This window comes from Trachypithecus francoisi, unplaced genomic scaffold (assembly GCF_009764315.1).
Source record: "Trachypithecus francoisi isolate TF-2019V2 unplaced genomic scaffold, Tfra_2.0 Lachesis_group14, whole genome shotgun sequence".
Lineage (NCBI taxonomy): Eukaryota > Metazoa > Chordata > Mammalia > Primates > Cercopithecidae > Trachypithecus > Trachypithecus francoisi.
Genome location: NW_022681459.1, coordinates 56,104,119 through 56,120,972, shown reverse-complemented (window position 1 = coordinate 56,120,972; position 16,854 = coordinate 56,104,119). Strand labels below are relative to the sequence as shown.

General features: G+C 60.8%; 1 protein-coding gene across 1 annotated transcript in view; it reads right to left on the bottom strand.

The window, feature by feature from the left end:
* Positions 1-9,368: 9,368 nt before the first annotated feature.
* The window catches only part of WNT7B (Wnt family member 7B), a 56,548-nt gene continuing 49,062 nt past the window's right edge, over positions 9,369-16,854 (bottom strand). Inside the window, exon 4 of the mRNA XM_033233606.1 lies at positions 9,369-12,283. Within this exon, the coding sequence (XP_033089497.1) occupies positions 11,804-12,283 (480 nt within the window). The 3' untranslated portion in view covers positions 9,369-11,803. The remainder of the gene's footprint in view (positions 12,284-16,854) is intronic.

The window sequence follows — 16,854 nt, the reverse complement described above, 5'->3', positions numbered from 1 at the left end:
TGGGGCGGGGCATGGGAAAGGTAAGAGCCACTAGTCACTGGACATCCACTCTGCACAACACCTCATTCCTGATGCCCACGAGAGCCCTCAAGCAGGGGCCAGGATGACCTGGGCCAGGCTCAGGGCCAGGTGATTTGCTGCACTCAGAGCCAACACTCAGAGCTCCAAGTGTCAGAGTTGACGCTCACCCAGGCCTGCTGCACACCATCACCCACCCGACCAGCCTTCCTGTCTGTGGGCTGTGATGACCCAGGACCCTTGCTTTTCTCCCCAAATCCCAGTTCTGGAAGCCCAGCTGCAGCCAGCCCCGATGGACCCTCTTCTGTCCCCTGCTCCAGAGGAGCTGTCCCTGGGGTCTTCTCTGAGCCTCTCTACCTGGGCCGCCTGCAGGAGGCTGAATGATGACCTGCAAAGATGTCCAGCCCCTGGTCCCTGGATTCTGGAGAGGTTGCCCTGCAGGGCAGATGGGCTTGAGTTGAGGATTTTGAAATGGGGGGATTATCCTGGATGATCCGGGTGGGCCCTAATGCGATCACAGGCATCCTTTCAAGAGGGAGGCAGAGGGAGCTTTGGCCCCGAGGCCGTGGGAAGAGGAGGGAAGGGAGATTTGAAGATGCTGCCCTGCAAGACCGGATGATGCCGCGGGAAGCCAAGGGCGCTGGCAGCCATCAGAGGCTGGGCCCTCCCTTGGAGCCTGGAGGTAGTGGGGCCCCACCCACCCCTGGATTTGGACCAGGGATGCCGATTTCAGACTCGTGGCCTACAGAACTGTGAGAGAATAAATGTCATTTCAAGCCCCATTTGTGTCCTTCATTCCAGCAGCCCCAGGAAACCGTGCCCTCCTACCCCAAGTTCCCCAGCATGGAAGCCTCTTTGCTGTCCCCACTGGTGGCTCAGCCAGCCTTTTCGGGCCTCTCCAAGCCTGGGAGCTCCTGGGGGGCATCTTGCTTTCTTGGGGCACAGCTCAGGGGCCAAGATGGGGCCATCAGAGCAGCACCACCCGTAGGAGGACACCGGCCCCCACATGGCTCACGGAGGCCCTGCAAATGGCTGCAGGGAGTCCTGGGCAGGGAAGGGCATCCCCCGGGAAGCAGGGAGGGCTCCAGCCAATCTTACGATGCAGGGCATCACTGCACAGCACACCGAGAGGAGGCGCGCCGGAACAAGGGCGAGAGGGGGAAGTTGCCAGGCGAGTTCAGGAAGGGCTGGGGAGCTCAGGGAGGGTGGGGACCCTGGGAGGCTCTCTGGAGCGGGAGGCTGTGCGGGGTGGGGTCTGTGGGGTGACTCAACCAAGCATGTGCCTCAGGCCCCAAACCCTCCATTCGAGCCCTTTTAAGAGTAAAAACAAATATTTGTGTTGCATATTGTGTGTGTTGGGGTTGAGTTTTCTTCTTAAGGCTAAAAATAGGTGCATCTCCGTGTCCCCGCAGGGATTCCTCCCGCCCCACCCAGAGTTGTGCAAGTCCAGGTCTGGCGCTCCGGGTCTTGTGCCAAGGTTTTGACTTCACCGCCAGCAATGGGTGTAGGAAAGGTGGCAGAAAATGATTATGAGATGAAGGTTAGGCGGGCCACTCCCAGGCGAGTGGCATCGACCCTGTCCTGGAAAAGGCAACGTGCCCACGGAGGCCTGAAGGGTGACCGGGTGAAGGGGCTGTGTCTCTGCCTGGGGGAACTGCCAAGGTCAGGCTGGGACAGTCCTGGACTTACTGGCCCCAGCGGGGCTGGTGTGAAGACCGAGGGGGCTAGTGAGGGGGAGCCAGGCACCACCGGAGGATGGGGAGCCAGGGACCACCGGGGGATGGGAAGTCTGCAGGGCCTGTGGTGGGTGTGGGGTGTGCGGTGCAGGGTAGACATGGGGAAATGATGATCAGCCACTTCACAGGGTTTGGGAAGGACGGGGACACTGCAGCCCTGAGCGCCTGCGACGGGCAGAACAGCGTGGGGGTGCAACTTGGCATGAACATAGGCACCCCCGGGAAAGGGGCCTGTAGGATGCAGGGGGAGACCAGGGCAAGTGGCCCCAGGAGGTCCCCAGAAGGGAGGGGCAGTTCAGGGAAGGCGCAGCTCTTATGAGATCACGATAAGTACAGAGGGGATGGAGGGATCAGGGAGGAGCCCTCTGGCTGGCTGGGGACAGGAGGGGACCCAGGGGCCAGTGAAGGGAGAGAGGGCCCTGGGGAGGAACTGAAGAGAGGTGAGAGACACCAGCTGAGGGGCCTTTGAAAACCAGCAGAGAGGCTGGGACACGGGGCTTCTGGGCCTCAAGGCTGAGCCAGATAATGGTCACAGAGGCAATTCATAAACTGTACAGTGCTGTCAGCACAAGGGCAAGTGGCTCTTTGAATCTTCACCAGGAAGCGATCCAGCTGCCATGAAAATCCGCTTCCAGAGCCCCGACTTCCCAGAAACCAGCCCTGTGCTGCCCCCCAGGTCTGCAGAGCTCCCGGGGACACAACCCTGCCTACCCCTCCCGCACCCATACCTCCATGTCCCCTCCACCCGTGGGTCTGCCCAGGGGAGGGGAGGGACCTTTGCTGGGCCCTGAGCAGGGCGGGTGGCTAAAAGACCTCCTAGGGCTCCTGGCTTGGCTGCCAGCTTGAGGGATACAGCTGCTCTCTGCTGGTCTCTCGGCCCCCAAGGCGGGCAGGGGGAGGGGCTTCTGCAGTGTGCGCCTCCCCGCTGCTACCCAGGCACTCTCAACCCAGCTTACAGGGGAAACTGAGGTAGCACGAGGCCAAGGTCACACAGGTAGACCCCACCAGAACCTGTCTGAGAGCGGCTGTCCAGCCCAGAACCCCTGCTCTCAGCCTGCTCCTGGGCCGGGCTGGCCAGTCCTTCCACCACGGGCCACGCCAGGTCAGGGAGGGGTAGGTGCCTCCCACCCCAAGTTCCCCGCTGAGCTTGTGTCCTGGTTCCTTTCCCCATCCCTAGGGGGCCCTGGAGCAAGTCCCCCCACACCTGAAGGATAGCTGGGGTGCTCAGCCTGGGCCAGGCACACCCTTGCCTCCTCTGGCCTTCCCCTTTCTGGGGTCCCTGTCCAGGGCCTGCCTAATCTCTGTGCAGGGACGCCCCTGGTCTCCCTGCAAAATGCTTCCAGAAAGCCATGCTTCTCCCATGCGCCTCTTGCCCTGACCTGAAAGTGGCCTCCTTGCCATGTCCCTGCCTCCTCCCCTGCCCCGTGAGCTTTTCCCTGCACTGCAGCTTGGGGACCATCTTAGAAATGAAGGCAGACCATGTCCTTGTCTGCCACCAGCCCTGCAGTGCCCATTGAGTCACTGAGAGGAAAGGCCACATCCTCTCGGTGGGTCAAAAGGACCCTGCTCTCTACCCAGCCACACCTCTGCATTCTCCCCCGCCCCGCCCCCACCCCCCCAGCCCCGGCTGCCCCGGCTCTGCCCCAGCCACGGGCCTCCTTATAGCTCTTGGCCATCAGTCATTCTCACGCCTCCCAGCCTTGGGCCTGGAACTCCATCCACACCCTCCACCCACTCCGTCCTCTCCTGCGCTGCTGTCTCTGTGTGGCCTGCTCTGCCTCTGGTTCTTCCTGAACTATGATGACCTCCTTCCCTGCTAAGTGCTTGATGATTTATCACACCTGCTGCCTTCACAGTAGGTGTTTATGGTCTCACATCCCCCTCCAGACTGTCACCTCCCTGTGGGCAGGACTTTTGCCAGACACATGGGAGTAGCAATAATGTCTGTGGAGCCAATGAACAAGGGTGAGACAGAGCTTCTCATCTCTGAAGGGAACTCCCAGTGTCAGGCACAGGAGGAGAGGCTTCCCCCAGACCCTTGGCCCAGAACTGCAACCTCTTCCAACCACAGAACAAAGTCTCCTGGTACCTACAACTAAACATACAGCCTCTCAGCATCTCAGAATTGTGGAATCAGAACATTGGGGGCTGCACACCTCCCTCTCCATCATGGAGATCAAACCATGCTTGAATTCCTCCAGTGGTGGAGAATTCCCTCCTCCTAGTGGCTTGGCTAGCCTGAAAAAGCCTTTCTAATGCAGCCTGAGGCCTGCCCCTGCTAGGCCTCCTAGGGTTGCCCCCTGCAATGTCTAGAATGAGAGGTGCTGGTGGATCCACATAGCAGTAACCCTTGCCACAGAGCAGAGCCCTTTGAGACAGAGGAGCGCCCCTCCCTGCAGAGTACACTCCCTGTCTCCCTGAGATAGTCCTGGTGACTCAGATCTGTCACTGCCTGCCCTCGCCCTCCCAGAGTGTCTGCGGTTGAGATTTAATCGATCCCTCTTCCCTGAGAACCAGGAGGGGAAGCGGATGTTAGTCACCCTGTCTGTGACAGGCCAGCCTGTCCCCCCTCTTAGCAGGCAAGGTGCCCCCCTTGCAGGGCTGCTTGACAAGGAGCTCAAAGCCCTTGGCATTGGCCTTGTTGGTGCAATGCAGGCAGGTATGACGAGCCTGGGGGGGCAGCCTGCTCTGTGCCCACCCAAGCTCAGCCTTTCCTGGGGTCCAATATGAACCCCAGGGATCAGCCTGTCCAAATAGGGCAACTGAGGTCCAGAGGAGGAATGTGGAGGCCTCTCCTGGAGGGCTATTGCTGGTCTAGACGGACCTGGGGAAACAGCCTCCTCCCCAGGGCAACCTGAGGCCAACTGCCCTAGCCCACCGGGCCTGGCAGGGGGCGTGGGAAGGGGCTAGGAATAGAACCAAGAGGGGCCCCAGTGCCCAGCCCTCACTCCCCACTCCCCTACAGCCCCATGACAGCATGGGACACTTTCGTCCTGGGACCTGGGAGCTTGGCAGGCAGCTGGGGGTGGCCAGGCAGCAGCTGGCACCCAGGCCTTGTCCAGAGGGCATCAGGCTGCAGGGTCACAGGTGGGCGGGAGAGGGGGTGAGAGTTCCTGCTGAATGCTAGAAACCATGGGGCTCGAGAGCAAGAGTCCCCTCTGTCCCTCCAGAATCTTCTGAAACCTTGTCTCCAAGCTCCACCGGCCCCTACCCCAGCTCCCACTAACTCCATCTCCACTGTCCCTTCAGTTACCCCAGGCTCACCGCTTCCTTTCCCTCTGCCTCCCATTGTCTCCACCGTTTCCTTTCCTACTTTTGCTTCTGGTCTCACCCTCCACACGGCTCCTCTAGGAAGCCGTCCTTGAATGCCCAGACTGGGCCGTGCTGCTGGCCCCTACTTCCCTCCGTGGTAGACTTGGTCATGGAGGGTGAAGGGAACTGTTCATTGGTTATTCTGTCCCTCGTCCTGGGGATAACTGGGAGAGGACCCCACTTGAGACTCAGCTCTGAGACCCCACAACACCCGACCACACTCCAGGCGCTCAAGTGCCCAGCAGTGATGGGCACATGAAGACATGAGTGAAGAAACAAGTGTGTGACTGGGTGGATGCCATGGGCCGTGCTTGGTGGGAGCCAGAGGGAGGGCTGGAGCCAGGGGCCAGGGAGGAACCGTGGACAGGGCCCCTACCCATCCGGAAAAGTGGAATGGTGTGAACAGACCCAGCTGGCAAGTGGCCCCAGCTGTGGCTCGGACGGGGGCTTCTAGAGCTGTAGACACCGCAGGGGCCTCTCCAGGGGTCCTGTCCAAGACCTTACACTGGGCTTGTCCTGGCACTGTGCTTGTGAGGCCACCCTTAGGCCTCAGGCTGGGTGGGCTGCCACCCGGGGAGACCAGTGTGACCTCAGGTAGGACACCTGGGTCTGGACCCAGAAGGTTTCCAGGCCTTGCCCTGATGGCCCAAGGACCTTGTCTGCAGGTGGAGTGAGAGGACTCATGAGCCTCTGCCCACATCTCCTCCCCGCTGCTTCCGAGTGAGGCTGGGAGGGTTTTTCCTTCTGTGGCTATAGGACTCCAACTGTGAGAGGTACGTGGCCCAGACCACAAGAGGACAGGACAGTGGCCTGGAGGCCCAGGCTGCCTCCCCGGCCCAACCTCCATGTGTCCCAAGGTGAGGTCAGCAGAGGACTCAAAAAAGAGCTGGGTCTCCAGTTCTGACTGGAGGCACTGCTCACCCCAGGGTCCTGGCAGGAGCACCTGCCCAGGTCAGGCTGTAGGTGAGCTCTGGGTCCTGGGATCCCCTCTCCTTTGCATTTTGCTGGCCGCCTGCCCACTGGGCACTGTCTATGGGGCACTGCTGTGGGCATCAACATGCAACTCCCTGGATCCCCAAAACTCACAGGTTCTGATTCCCAAGAGTCCTAGGTCACTCAGGCCAAGCGGCTCTGAGTCCCCAGGTCCATGAAGTGCAAAGACCTGAATGAACAGACAGGGAGAACCCCAGGAAAGGAAGGCAAGTGCAAGCTCAGACTCAGAGGGAAACAGGCAAGGACGAGGCCCGGGTGACCGCCAGTTGGATTCCCCAGTTCCCGTGGCGGAAGAAGTCTGCAGCACCTGCTCCAGCTTCGGACTCTCCCGGGAGCAAGCTGGCGGCTCTGCTCAGGGAGCTCAGGCTTTCCTGTGTGTCTTGTACACGGTGAATCAGCCACCCCTCCCTGTGCACTGCTCTGCCCCTCTACCCGCCAGACCGTGGCCCCTCCCAAGGGGCCAGCAGGACTAGCCCAGCTCGGGGAGAAGGTGGCCCACGGCCCCTCCTTCCTGATCCCCCTCCTTTACCTCCCAGTTCTGGGAGTTGTGAAGTTCACCCAGATATCTAACTCAGATCTTGCCTGCTGCTTTTTTCACTGGGTCTTTCTTGTTCTGTTGGTGAAGATACAGTGTCCTTGTCATCTCTCTGAGACCAGCCATAGCCGTTCTTTTCTCCTTCATCTCTCTGTGAACTTGGAAGAGGTCCCTGGGCCTGTGTCCCCTCGTGGGCGGAGGCATATGAGTTGGGTAGAAGGAAGACACCACAAGGCCTGGGTTCAAATCTTGGTTCTGCCTTTCGCTGGCTGTTGAGCTTGGACAGGTCCCCTTACTCTCTGTGCCTCAGTTTCACCGTCTGTAAAATGGAACTAGCACTGACCTATTTGGGGAAGGGGTGTTGTGAAGGTTGTGGACACGTGTGGAACAGGCCCAAAGTCTGGCACAGGGGTGTGCTGGTCCTCAGCCAGCTTGGGAGACAGGGGCCATCACAGACACAGGACTCCTGCCCCTAAGGGTGGGAGCTGAGGCAGGGGAGGAGAGAGCAAGACTACAGCCAGCTTGGTGCAAGCCAGCATCAGGGAAGGAAGGGTGTGAGGTGCATCCTGGAAAGAGCCAGTGGAAGCAAAGGCAGGACTGGGGCTCACTCTGCAGGGGGCCAGGGAGGGAATGTGCTGTGGGCACCACAGTGGGTCAGGAAGGACTCTAAGGGTACGCCAATGAGACATCCTCTGCCCTCCAGGGCCAAAGGGCCCCTGTGTGCTCTGGCCACCAGACAGTGCCAAGTGAATGGCGCAGGCAGCCCTGTGGGGCAGGGCAGGGTGGGAGCCGGGGCGGCAGCTCAGCTGTGAGCCAGGGAGGGACGTGGATCCTCCAAGAGAGGAAGAGGGGACCAGATGGCAGCAGGGCAGAGGCTTTGTTCCTTTATGTCCATTCTACAGAGCGGGAAGCCCAGGCTCAGAGGCCTGGAGGAGTGAGTGCAGAGAAAGTCCTTTCCTCGCTCCCAGAGGCTGCTACCTCAGTCGTCAGCTGTTGCATCCCCCGAGATGGGCCGCCAGCCTCACTGGCAGCTGTGGGCACAGGCACCACAGGGGAAGTGGGGAGAAGGGTGAGGGGTCAGAAGTTGGAGTCAGCCCAGGGCAGTACTGAAGTTGCAAAGGAACTGGCCAGCGAGCCTGGGTAGAGGTGGGCTGCCAGAACTCTGGCCCTTCTAGCCATCAGTCCCCACACCTTACCCAGCAAAGCCCACAGGAATGGCCTATGTGTGGGAGCAGCCGGGTGGCAGGCCTGGTGTGGGAATCGCCAGGGCCAGTCAGAGGGGCGGGAAGGCCCCTGGTGTGGGCGACACCTGTAGGGCAGGGCTGGCCAGGGCTAAGCACATGGGGTCACCACTCCATGCAGCAGTGAGCCACTGAGTGGGGGTGCGAGGGGCTGGCCAGGGGGAAATGCTCCCAAAATATAAGCCTTAGAGGGGAGCCTGGGGCTGGGGTCAGGTGGGCCCCCAGGCCAGACCAGCAGCAAGGGCGAGGCCTCCAGCGGGGCCCCGGGGAGGATATGCGGGGCAGCCCGAGGGGACTGGGCGGGTTTGAACCAGAGCCAAGAAATCAGTACAGTCTGGGCACCAGGGCCGGGCATCTCGGAGGCTTCCTCATTCCTGGCCCTGTGGGAGTAGCCGGACCCCGGCGTGCCGCTGCCGCCGCCGATTCGCTTACTGTCTCATGGGGAACCAGGGCCTCCTGCCAAACTGCCCAGCCCAGGCCCCATGCACGCCAGCCCCATGCGCCCTACTGACCACCAAGTCCTGGCCCCAGGCTACCCCCTGCTCTTAGATGGGTAGACTGAGGCTGTACATCCAGGAGGGTCGCCCCAGAGGCTGCCCATGCATCAGGAAGGAACAGGGCTGGGGCTGTGAGTCCAACACTCTTTTCTGGCTGTCACCCCTTCCCCGCACCCTGGAGGGATCCATTCCCCTTGAGAAGCCCCTGCACTGGGATCTGGGTCTGGGGCCAGTTCCGTGGGTGCCCAGGCTGGGCACAGCAAGGATGGGGTCTGTTTGATCAGCAGTTTCGCCCGATGCCAGGCTGCTGGGACAGCGGGCAGTGGCCAGACCGGCCCTGCCACATGCCTCCGCCCCTCGGGGGAGCACTGTGCATTGCTGTGTGCACGGCTCTCGCAGGCTGCAGGCTGGGAGGCCCTGCCACAGCTGGGCTCTGGGGAGGAGCAGCGGAGCCTGTGGCCAGCCGCAGGCTGTTGAGTTTCTGGGGGCCTCATGCCACCTTCCCAGGCCTGGTGAGATCAAGGCAGGCCCCAGGGCTGTGGAGCCAAAATCCACCAGACCCAGCTGGATGGACCTACAGGGACCCTGAAAGCCAGACCCCACCCTGGTCAGAGGGGAGCAGAGACACAGGGACCTATGGAGCCTGCTGTCCTTTCTTCTAACAGTAGCTCCAGCCCAGCCCCCGGTAACCAGGTGCCAGGCCCACGGCCCTCCTGTCCCTGCAGCCTGAGCCTGGTGCTGTCCAGCAAGGCCTCAGGGTCTGTGTCCAGTGCCCCAGTGCCCCTGGCTGGGTGGGGCCAGCCCAAAGGTGCCTGGAGGCAGGTCGGCATGACTCGAGCTCCAGGGTGGGCACTGGGCAAGGTTCTCTGGTGTGAGGATGGGAAGGACGGCCCACAGAAGGCACAGGGAAGCCAGATAGCTGGGGGCACATGAAGGCCTCGGGGGCTTGTCCTCGGTGGGCAGAGCATGTGTCCCCACTGGTGGGGTTGCAGCTGCAGGCGTATCGCATGGGGACTCCACACACACTCACTTTTCTGATTCCAGCTTTTATTGGGCTGAGCGCTCCCCTCCAGGGGAGGCTGCCGTCAGAAGGGCGGGACGCAGCACCTTGGTCGCCATCACCCCCATCTGGGCCACCCTGACCCCCATCTCACCCAGGCAAAGGGCCTGTTGCTAACAGATTTCGGGGTGGGCAGGGGCTCAGTGGGGTGCCCAGCAGCCAAGGGACAATGCGAGTGGCTTGGTGGCATCAGGGGCCCCAAGGGTCTGTTCAAGCAGAAGGAGGAGCCTGGTTCAGGAGATGGGGGATGGGGATGGGGAATAGGGATGAGAAATAGGGATGCGGGATAGGGATGGGGGATGGGGGATGGGGGATGGGGGCCGCAGCCATCCCCCACTCCAGTACCCAGTGTAGGTCACAATAATTTAAAGACACTATAGACATTTCAACGCTATATAACATCATAAGTTAACCAGGTTCCTTGCAGAGGCTGCCGGGCCTATGGACTCAGGGGTGTTCTGGGACTTGGGGAAGGTGAGGGGATGGGGCCAGGCTGAGGGTGGGGTATTCATGGTGGCCCAGAGACTCAGCATCCAGGCATGGTTAGGGGCACATTGGCTGTACCACAGGGTCAGAGCCCAGGAGGGACTCACTTGCCCCAGGCTCTTGGCTTGTCGGCTGCTCAGGAACACATTCCCACAGGCTTCCAAGAGAATATACCCTAAATGGGGCCAGGCCATGGGCAGTGGAGGGTGCACCAGGAGCCAGCTGCAGACCATCCTCTCTGGCCTCGGACGAGTTCCTCCCTCTGTCACTCAGGCTCCTCAGAGACAGGGGTGGGAGCGTCCAGAAAGGACACGTCCAGCTCTGGATCCAGATTTTCTCAGCATTGGGGTCAAGGTGAAAGGACTAGGACAGGGCCAGACAAACCCTCAAAGGCACCGAGGGCAGTGCAGGCCCCAGTGAGGCTGTCATGGCGGGGAGGGAGCAGCTGAGTTTCTCAAGGCATGGGAGCCACCTCTTGCCACCCTGGGCATCCTGATGTGTTCTCCTGGGTCCAGAGCCCCAGGCTGGGCAGGAGAAGGGTGTAAGCCTCCACTCACAGCTGCAGGGTCTCTGGCAGGTCCTTGTGCCACTCTGGGCCTCAGAGTCCCCATGTGTCAAATGGGGCAAACATCCCTGGCCACTTGCCACCTGCCTGCCCACCCCGCAGCAGCACAGTCCCAGGGATCAGGCTGGCTCCAGGGGGAAGGGGGGCTCTGTAAACTGGAGGTGCCAGGCCAGGAGGGTGACAGGATGAGGGAAGGAAGGACACACTCCTGGAACCTAACATGGGTGACGTTTTGATTTGCTCGATATTCTTTTCTTTTTTCATTTTTTTTTTGTTTTGTTTTTGAGACAGAGTCTCGCTCTGTCACCCAGGCTGGAGTGCAGTGGCACAATCTCAGCTCACTGCAAGCTCTACCTCCCGGGTTCAAGCAATTGTCCTGCCTCAGCCTCCCAAGTAGCTGGGATTACAGGTGTGCACCACAATGCCCAGCAAATTTTTGTATTTTTAGTAGAGACAGGGTTTCACCATGTTGGCCAGACTGGTCTCAAACTCCTGACATCAGGTGATCCACCCACCTCGGTCTCCCAAAGTGCTGGGATTACAGTCATGAGCCACTATGCCCAGCCATTGATAGGATTTTCAAAAGAAGGAAAGGTGGCCTGGAGGAGCCTGTCCATGGCTCTCCTCCAAGGCCTGGTCAGGGCTGTGTGGTCCGACGAGCCCCTGCCCAGCTTACTTCTAGAACCCGCAGGCACTGCGTGGTCCCCATCAACCCCAGGCTGCCTCCGCTCTGCAGGGGCAGAGGGCCAGCCAGGTGGGGCTGGGAAAGGAAGCAGAAAGGGTGTTGAGAGGATGGGCTGACACAAAGTACAGAGTTACGACTGGCTGCGCATTAGTGCTGAGAATCCTCTTCTGATACTAAGAAAACATAAATAATTTGTGTCAACATCTGTCCCCACGGCCCCAGGACTCATCGGCAGACCCGGCCTGGGAATCGGTCTTGAGGGCCCAGCCAGCGTAACTTTTCTGTGTCCATGTTGCCAGGTGGGGCAGGGGACGCTCAGTCTCATTGTCACTGCTCTCTGGGATACATGTGTGTCCTGGAGGTTCATTTTCCCAGAGAGAAGAAAGGGAACTTGCTGGGCCGCGTCGGGGAGCACAAGGCCCCTGGCCTTGCTCTCTCGGTGGGTCACAGGGGCTGTTCTGCCGCAGGAGGTGATGGGAGGAGGTGGCAGGAAGGAGCCTCAGGGAGGTGGGTAGAGGGCGTGGGCCCCGGTCGGTGTCCTCCTGCACGTGGAGCTCCCCGCTTCTGCACCCGCCTCTGCCTGCCGCTGGCAGCACCAAGGCAGGGTAGGCGAGGATGGATGTGCAAAATGCCGCTGGGTGTCTGGAGTGCCCGCGGCTGCCTCTGGGCCCAGCCTCACTTGCAGGTGAAGACCTCGGTGCGCTCGCTGCAGGTGTTGCACTTGACGAAGCAGCACCAGTGGAATTTGCAGTTGCACTGCCACACCTTGGTGTACTGGTGGGTGTTGTAGCCTCGGCCGCAGCACATGGTGTCACAGCCGTCCGCACCGGGCGACGTGCGGTTGCAGAGGCGGCCCTGCGTGCCCACGCTGCCCGTGGCCGCGTCCTCCTCGCAGTAGTTGGGCGACTTCTCGATGTACACCAGGTCCGTCTCCATGGGCTTCTGATAGCTGCGCAGCTGTTTGATGCGCAGGAAGGTGGGCTGCCGCAGGCGGCTGGCCCGCACCACCTCCACCTGCACAGCCGCGTTGTACTTCTCCTTCAGCAGGTGGCCCACCTCTCGAAACTTGGGCAGCGTGGTCCAGCAGGTCTTGGTGGTGCAGGAGCCAGACACACCGTGACACTTGCACTCCAGCTGCATCCGGTCCTCCAGAACCTGAGGGTGACAGGGAAGCTGCTCGGCACGGCGCGGCCCAAGCTGGGCCCCTCCAAGTTCCCCTACTCCTGCCTCCAGCCCAACCCTGGAGCCCGCTCCTTCACTTGCAGCTGTGTGACTACAGGTAAGTGTCTCTCCCTCTCTGAGCCTCAGCCTCCTCTCCCATTACATGGAGCTGCTAACAATAGGTCTCCACTGCATAGGAGGGTGTAAGGGTGCAGTGAGAATATTTGGGACTTGGCAGACCCTGCTGTATATTTATCGAAGGTATTTCGTTAGACTCTTACAGTCCTTCAAGGAGATGATACGTCCTGGTCATGCACTGGTGAGGAAACTGAGGCCTGGGGCTGTGGGACCTGCTGCAGGTCACAGGTGGGGTTGGCCCAGCAACAGCAGGTACTTAATAAATGCTCATTACCCCACCCTGCCATCTCTCCTGCTCCCCACCCTCGGGCTTGGCGTAGGGTCTGGCATGCAGTTGGTGCTTAACAAATAGCTGTTTCATGGAAGCCTGAAGTGCTGGTGGCCCTCGGTGCACGTTTGCCCAAGGCCGGGGGGTGAGCAGGGGAGGCGAGTACACGGGTCAGTGAGGCCCGGGCGTGCTGAGAAGCCAACAGCCCCGGCCCGCACGTGGAGCTCCCCGCTTCTGCACCCGCCTCTGCTGTTGTTCTTCCTCCTCAGCTCCACAAGGGCCCTCCACGGGTGCAGTGTTTTCCTTGGGCCTCCCTCCATGGCCCCAGAAGGCTGATTCCCAGAGCCAGCCCTGACCCCAGGTACTCATTTACCCAGATCGAAAGGGCCCTGCCAGCCGGGCCTGATTGAAGATGGGGAATTATTAGCTGGTGCCCCGCGGCTGCAGAGGGGCCATTTGTCAGCTGTCAGAGCTCTGCTGGCCTCACTCGGCAGCCCAGCCCTGCCGGGGCTTGGCCACCCTCTGTCCCTCGGGCCAGAACTCACGGTCATGGGGCACCTGCTATTGGCCCCTAGCTCTAGCCCAGTGGAGAAGTCCCCCAGGAAATGAATGAATGAATGAGTACAAGAAAAAGAGAGAGAAACAGCTCCACAGAGATGCCCCGAGCAGCTTCCCTGGCCTGGCTGCATGAGGTCCTCTGGGGCTCGCAGTTCAGCATGGGACCCAGCGAAGGTGCTGCAGGAACCCAGGAGAGTCTAATCGTGCTGGAGTCAGGGTGCTTGAGGTAGGGGCTTCCTGGAGGAGATGTGGGTATTGATGGATGTGTCGGAGCTCATTAGAAAAGAGGACAGCATTCCAGGAGGGGTTCAACATGAGCAAAGGTCTGGAGATCACCGAGCATGAAGGAAAAGACTGGGCCCAAAGGCTCAGTAGGTGGGTGCTGGGTGGGCCCTAGGCTGGCAGCCTGGAGCTGGGGTGTCCTCTGCTCTGCATCAGTGATGCCCTTGGGCAAAGACTGGAGAGACTGGGGAGACTGGAGAGACTGGGGAGAGGTGGGAGAGGGAGGCTGATGCCCCTCCCAGGATGGCTGAGGGTGGGAGGAGTCCACGAGTCCTGAGAAGAGGGTGGGGTAACTTTGGGGAATTGCAGGGCTCAGAGGCTGGGCTGAGGGGTGTCTGGGCCAAGGTCGTGGGCCAGAGCCTGGACTGGGTGTCTGGGCAACCCCCACAGAGTATATTGGGACCTCCTCCTGACTCCTGTCCATAACCCCAGCTCCCTGTTCATCTCTGCTGGGATCTGTTCCCTCCTGGAAAAGCCCCTCCCTCCACTAACCTGCCCCTCAAGCCTGGAAGCATTGCTGGCCCTGGCCACACGGCCTGCCCGGATGCTCCCCAGGCCGGGTGCCACCCCAGGAGCTGCCCTGATGGTGGTCCCTCTCGGAGTTCCCAGCAGGGAGAAGTTCACCCCACCCCTGGCTGTTCACCCTCCTCAGATGGGCCTGGATGGCCAGAGACCTGGCAGGCCTGTCCAGACTAGAGGGTGTGCAGGCCACGTGGTCCGGGCTCAAGCTGCCCTCTAGTGCTCCCGCTGTGGCCCAGGATGGCTGCCCCTGGTACTGTGCTCTGCATCCCTCCCCCTCCTCCCTCGCCTATCCCTGTCTCCCAGTCTTCATCAAGGCCAGGGAGCCCAGTCACATGCTACTGCCCGCCTGGGGACAATCGGCCCCTGCAGGGCCAGGCCGGTGACCATCCCCAGATAAAGCCTAATCGGCCGCTGTTTGCAGAGCGAGGGGCCACATCCTCGCTTGGCTGGATCCCTTGGGTCAGAGCCTCTCCCAGGAAGTGATCACAGGGTTCAAGAATGTGCCATTTCCTTCACCAGTGCCCTGGCCATTCGAGCCACAGCAACGGTGACGCCAGCGCTGAGACCTGCCCCCTGCCCCAGGAGACCACCTGGCAGGGCGCAGAGTGCACTCATCTTGCTCAGAGGAGCTGCAGGCTGCAGCAGGGGCCGCTCCTCCAGGCCTTGGTTCCTCCTCGACCCTGGGGGCCTGGGTGGGCGGTGGGGTGGTGGACTGAAGGGGCTCCAGGAAAGGGCCGATTCAATGTTCTTTCCCGAATAACGGTGTAGCCTGGAAGCAGTGCTCAGGTATAGCCAGGCAGGGGAGTCATGGGGTTGGTGGACTAAAGTCCTTCTAGGGGGAGGCTGACCAGCCCAGGAGCCTGGTGTCCGATATTCCAGCCACTGGGGCCGACTAAAGGCATCGCACCCCGGATCCTGGCCATGGCCTGGGGCTGTGGACCGAGGTGCCTCACACCCTCTTCCACAGCACCTCCCATGCCTGCTGGTCCCTGCCCCTAAGTGTGGCCCTGACCTGTGAGCCCCTCAGGGACACAGCCCATGTCTGCTTCACCCTCTGACCACGAGCCCACAGAGTGGATTGAGTGTGGCCTCAAGTGAAGTTATGTCATGAGCCACTGGCCGAGGAGAGAGTGTGGAGGGTGTGCCCGTCCCAGGATCCGGCGCTCCCATTAGGATGGTGTGAGTGGTACGCCCGCCCAGCAGGACGCTGTGGACCCTCAGTCAGGGAAGAGCTGTGCCAAGACGTGGGACGTGGCCAGCTAATGGGGTTCCCAGCCCCTAGTTCCAGGAGCTAGTGGCACTCCACAGCGATGGCTTCTAACCTCATGTCACCAAGAGAGGTGCCCTAGGCTGTCCTGACACCAGCCCCCAGGCCTCTGCAGATGGACAATCTCCTGCCTTCACTGGGTTGGTCTTGGGGGTGTGGCCTCTGCCTGCCCTGCTGACCTGTCCCACACAGCAGTGGGGACCATGTACCAGGGGCAGAGCTGGCGCCGGGCACTGGGCACTCAGGTCTCCAAAACCTCAGGGGCTGCTCTGAGAGCTTTCTTCACAGGCAGCCTGTGGCAGCCCATTAAAGGCCACTCCAGCCCACCAGGGAGCTTGGGGAAGGGCAGCCAGGGCCTTGGTCTGGTAGAAGTGGGGGCAGGGCGGGGGCGGGCCTTCAGACTCTGCCCATCTCACTCTTGCCCACCAGGGACACCAGCCTGGGCCACATGCCAGCTTGGGGAATGGCATAGTAACCCCCCAAATTCACGTCCGCTCAGAGTCTTGGCAAGCGACTTTATTTGGAAGTAAGGTCTTTACAGATGTGATTAAGGAAAGGATGGAGAGGAGGTCACCCTGGATTGTCCAAGTGGGCCCTAAATCCAATGAGAGGGTCCATACAAGAGATGGAGAGGCCAGGCGCAGTGGTTCACGCCTGTAATCCGGGCACCTTGGGAGGCCAAGGGGGGCGGATCACCTGAGGTCAGGAGGTTCAAGACCAGGCTGGCCAACATGGTGAAGCCCCATCTCTACTAAAAATACAAAAATTAGCTGGGCACAGTGGCACACACCTGTAATCCCAGCTACTCGGGAAGCTGAGGCAGGAGGATTGCTTGAACCTGGAAGGCAGAGGTTGCAGTGAGCAGAGATCAGGCCACTGCATTCCAGCCTCAGCAACAAAGCAAGACTCCATCTCAAAACAAACAAACAAACAAAAAAGAGATGGAGGAGAAGAAGACTCAGGCTCAGAGGAGACCTGGTGAAGACAGAGGCAGGGGCTGGAGGGAGGTGGCCACAGCAGAGGAACACTGGGAGCTGAGGAATGCTGAGAGAGCCAGGAAGCATCCTCCCCTGGTGCCTAGAGGGAGTGCAGCCCTGCCAAGCAGCACCTCGATTTTGGACTTGGGGCCCTAGCGCTGAGAGAGAACAGATGTCCTTTGCCATAAGGCCCCACCTGCGCCACTTGTCTGTGGCGGCAAGTCAGCTGCTCTCCAGCCACCTCACTGCACAGCGGGGTCCTGAGGAAGTCGGGGGGCAGAGGTGGGCCTGGTACTCTGTGATGGGGCCAGGGTCCCAGCATCAACCCAGGAAGGGCTGGATTCAGTGCTTATGGAAATTTCCAGAAGCCCCATCCTACACTCACCCCCCACCGCTGTGATGAGCACCATGCTCTTTAAAAAGGACCCTGTCCTGAGGGTCACCGTGACACCACCACCCTTGGCCTTTTCCAAGGGCTCAGGCCACACTTGTGCCCCACAGGTGCACAGGGTGGGGGCTGTTGGAGGGGCAGTGAGGAGTCGGGGGGACAAAG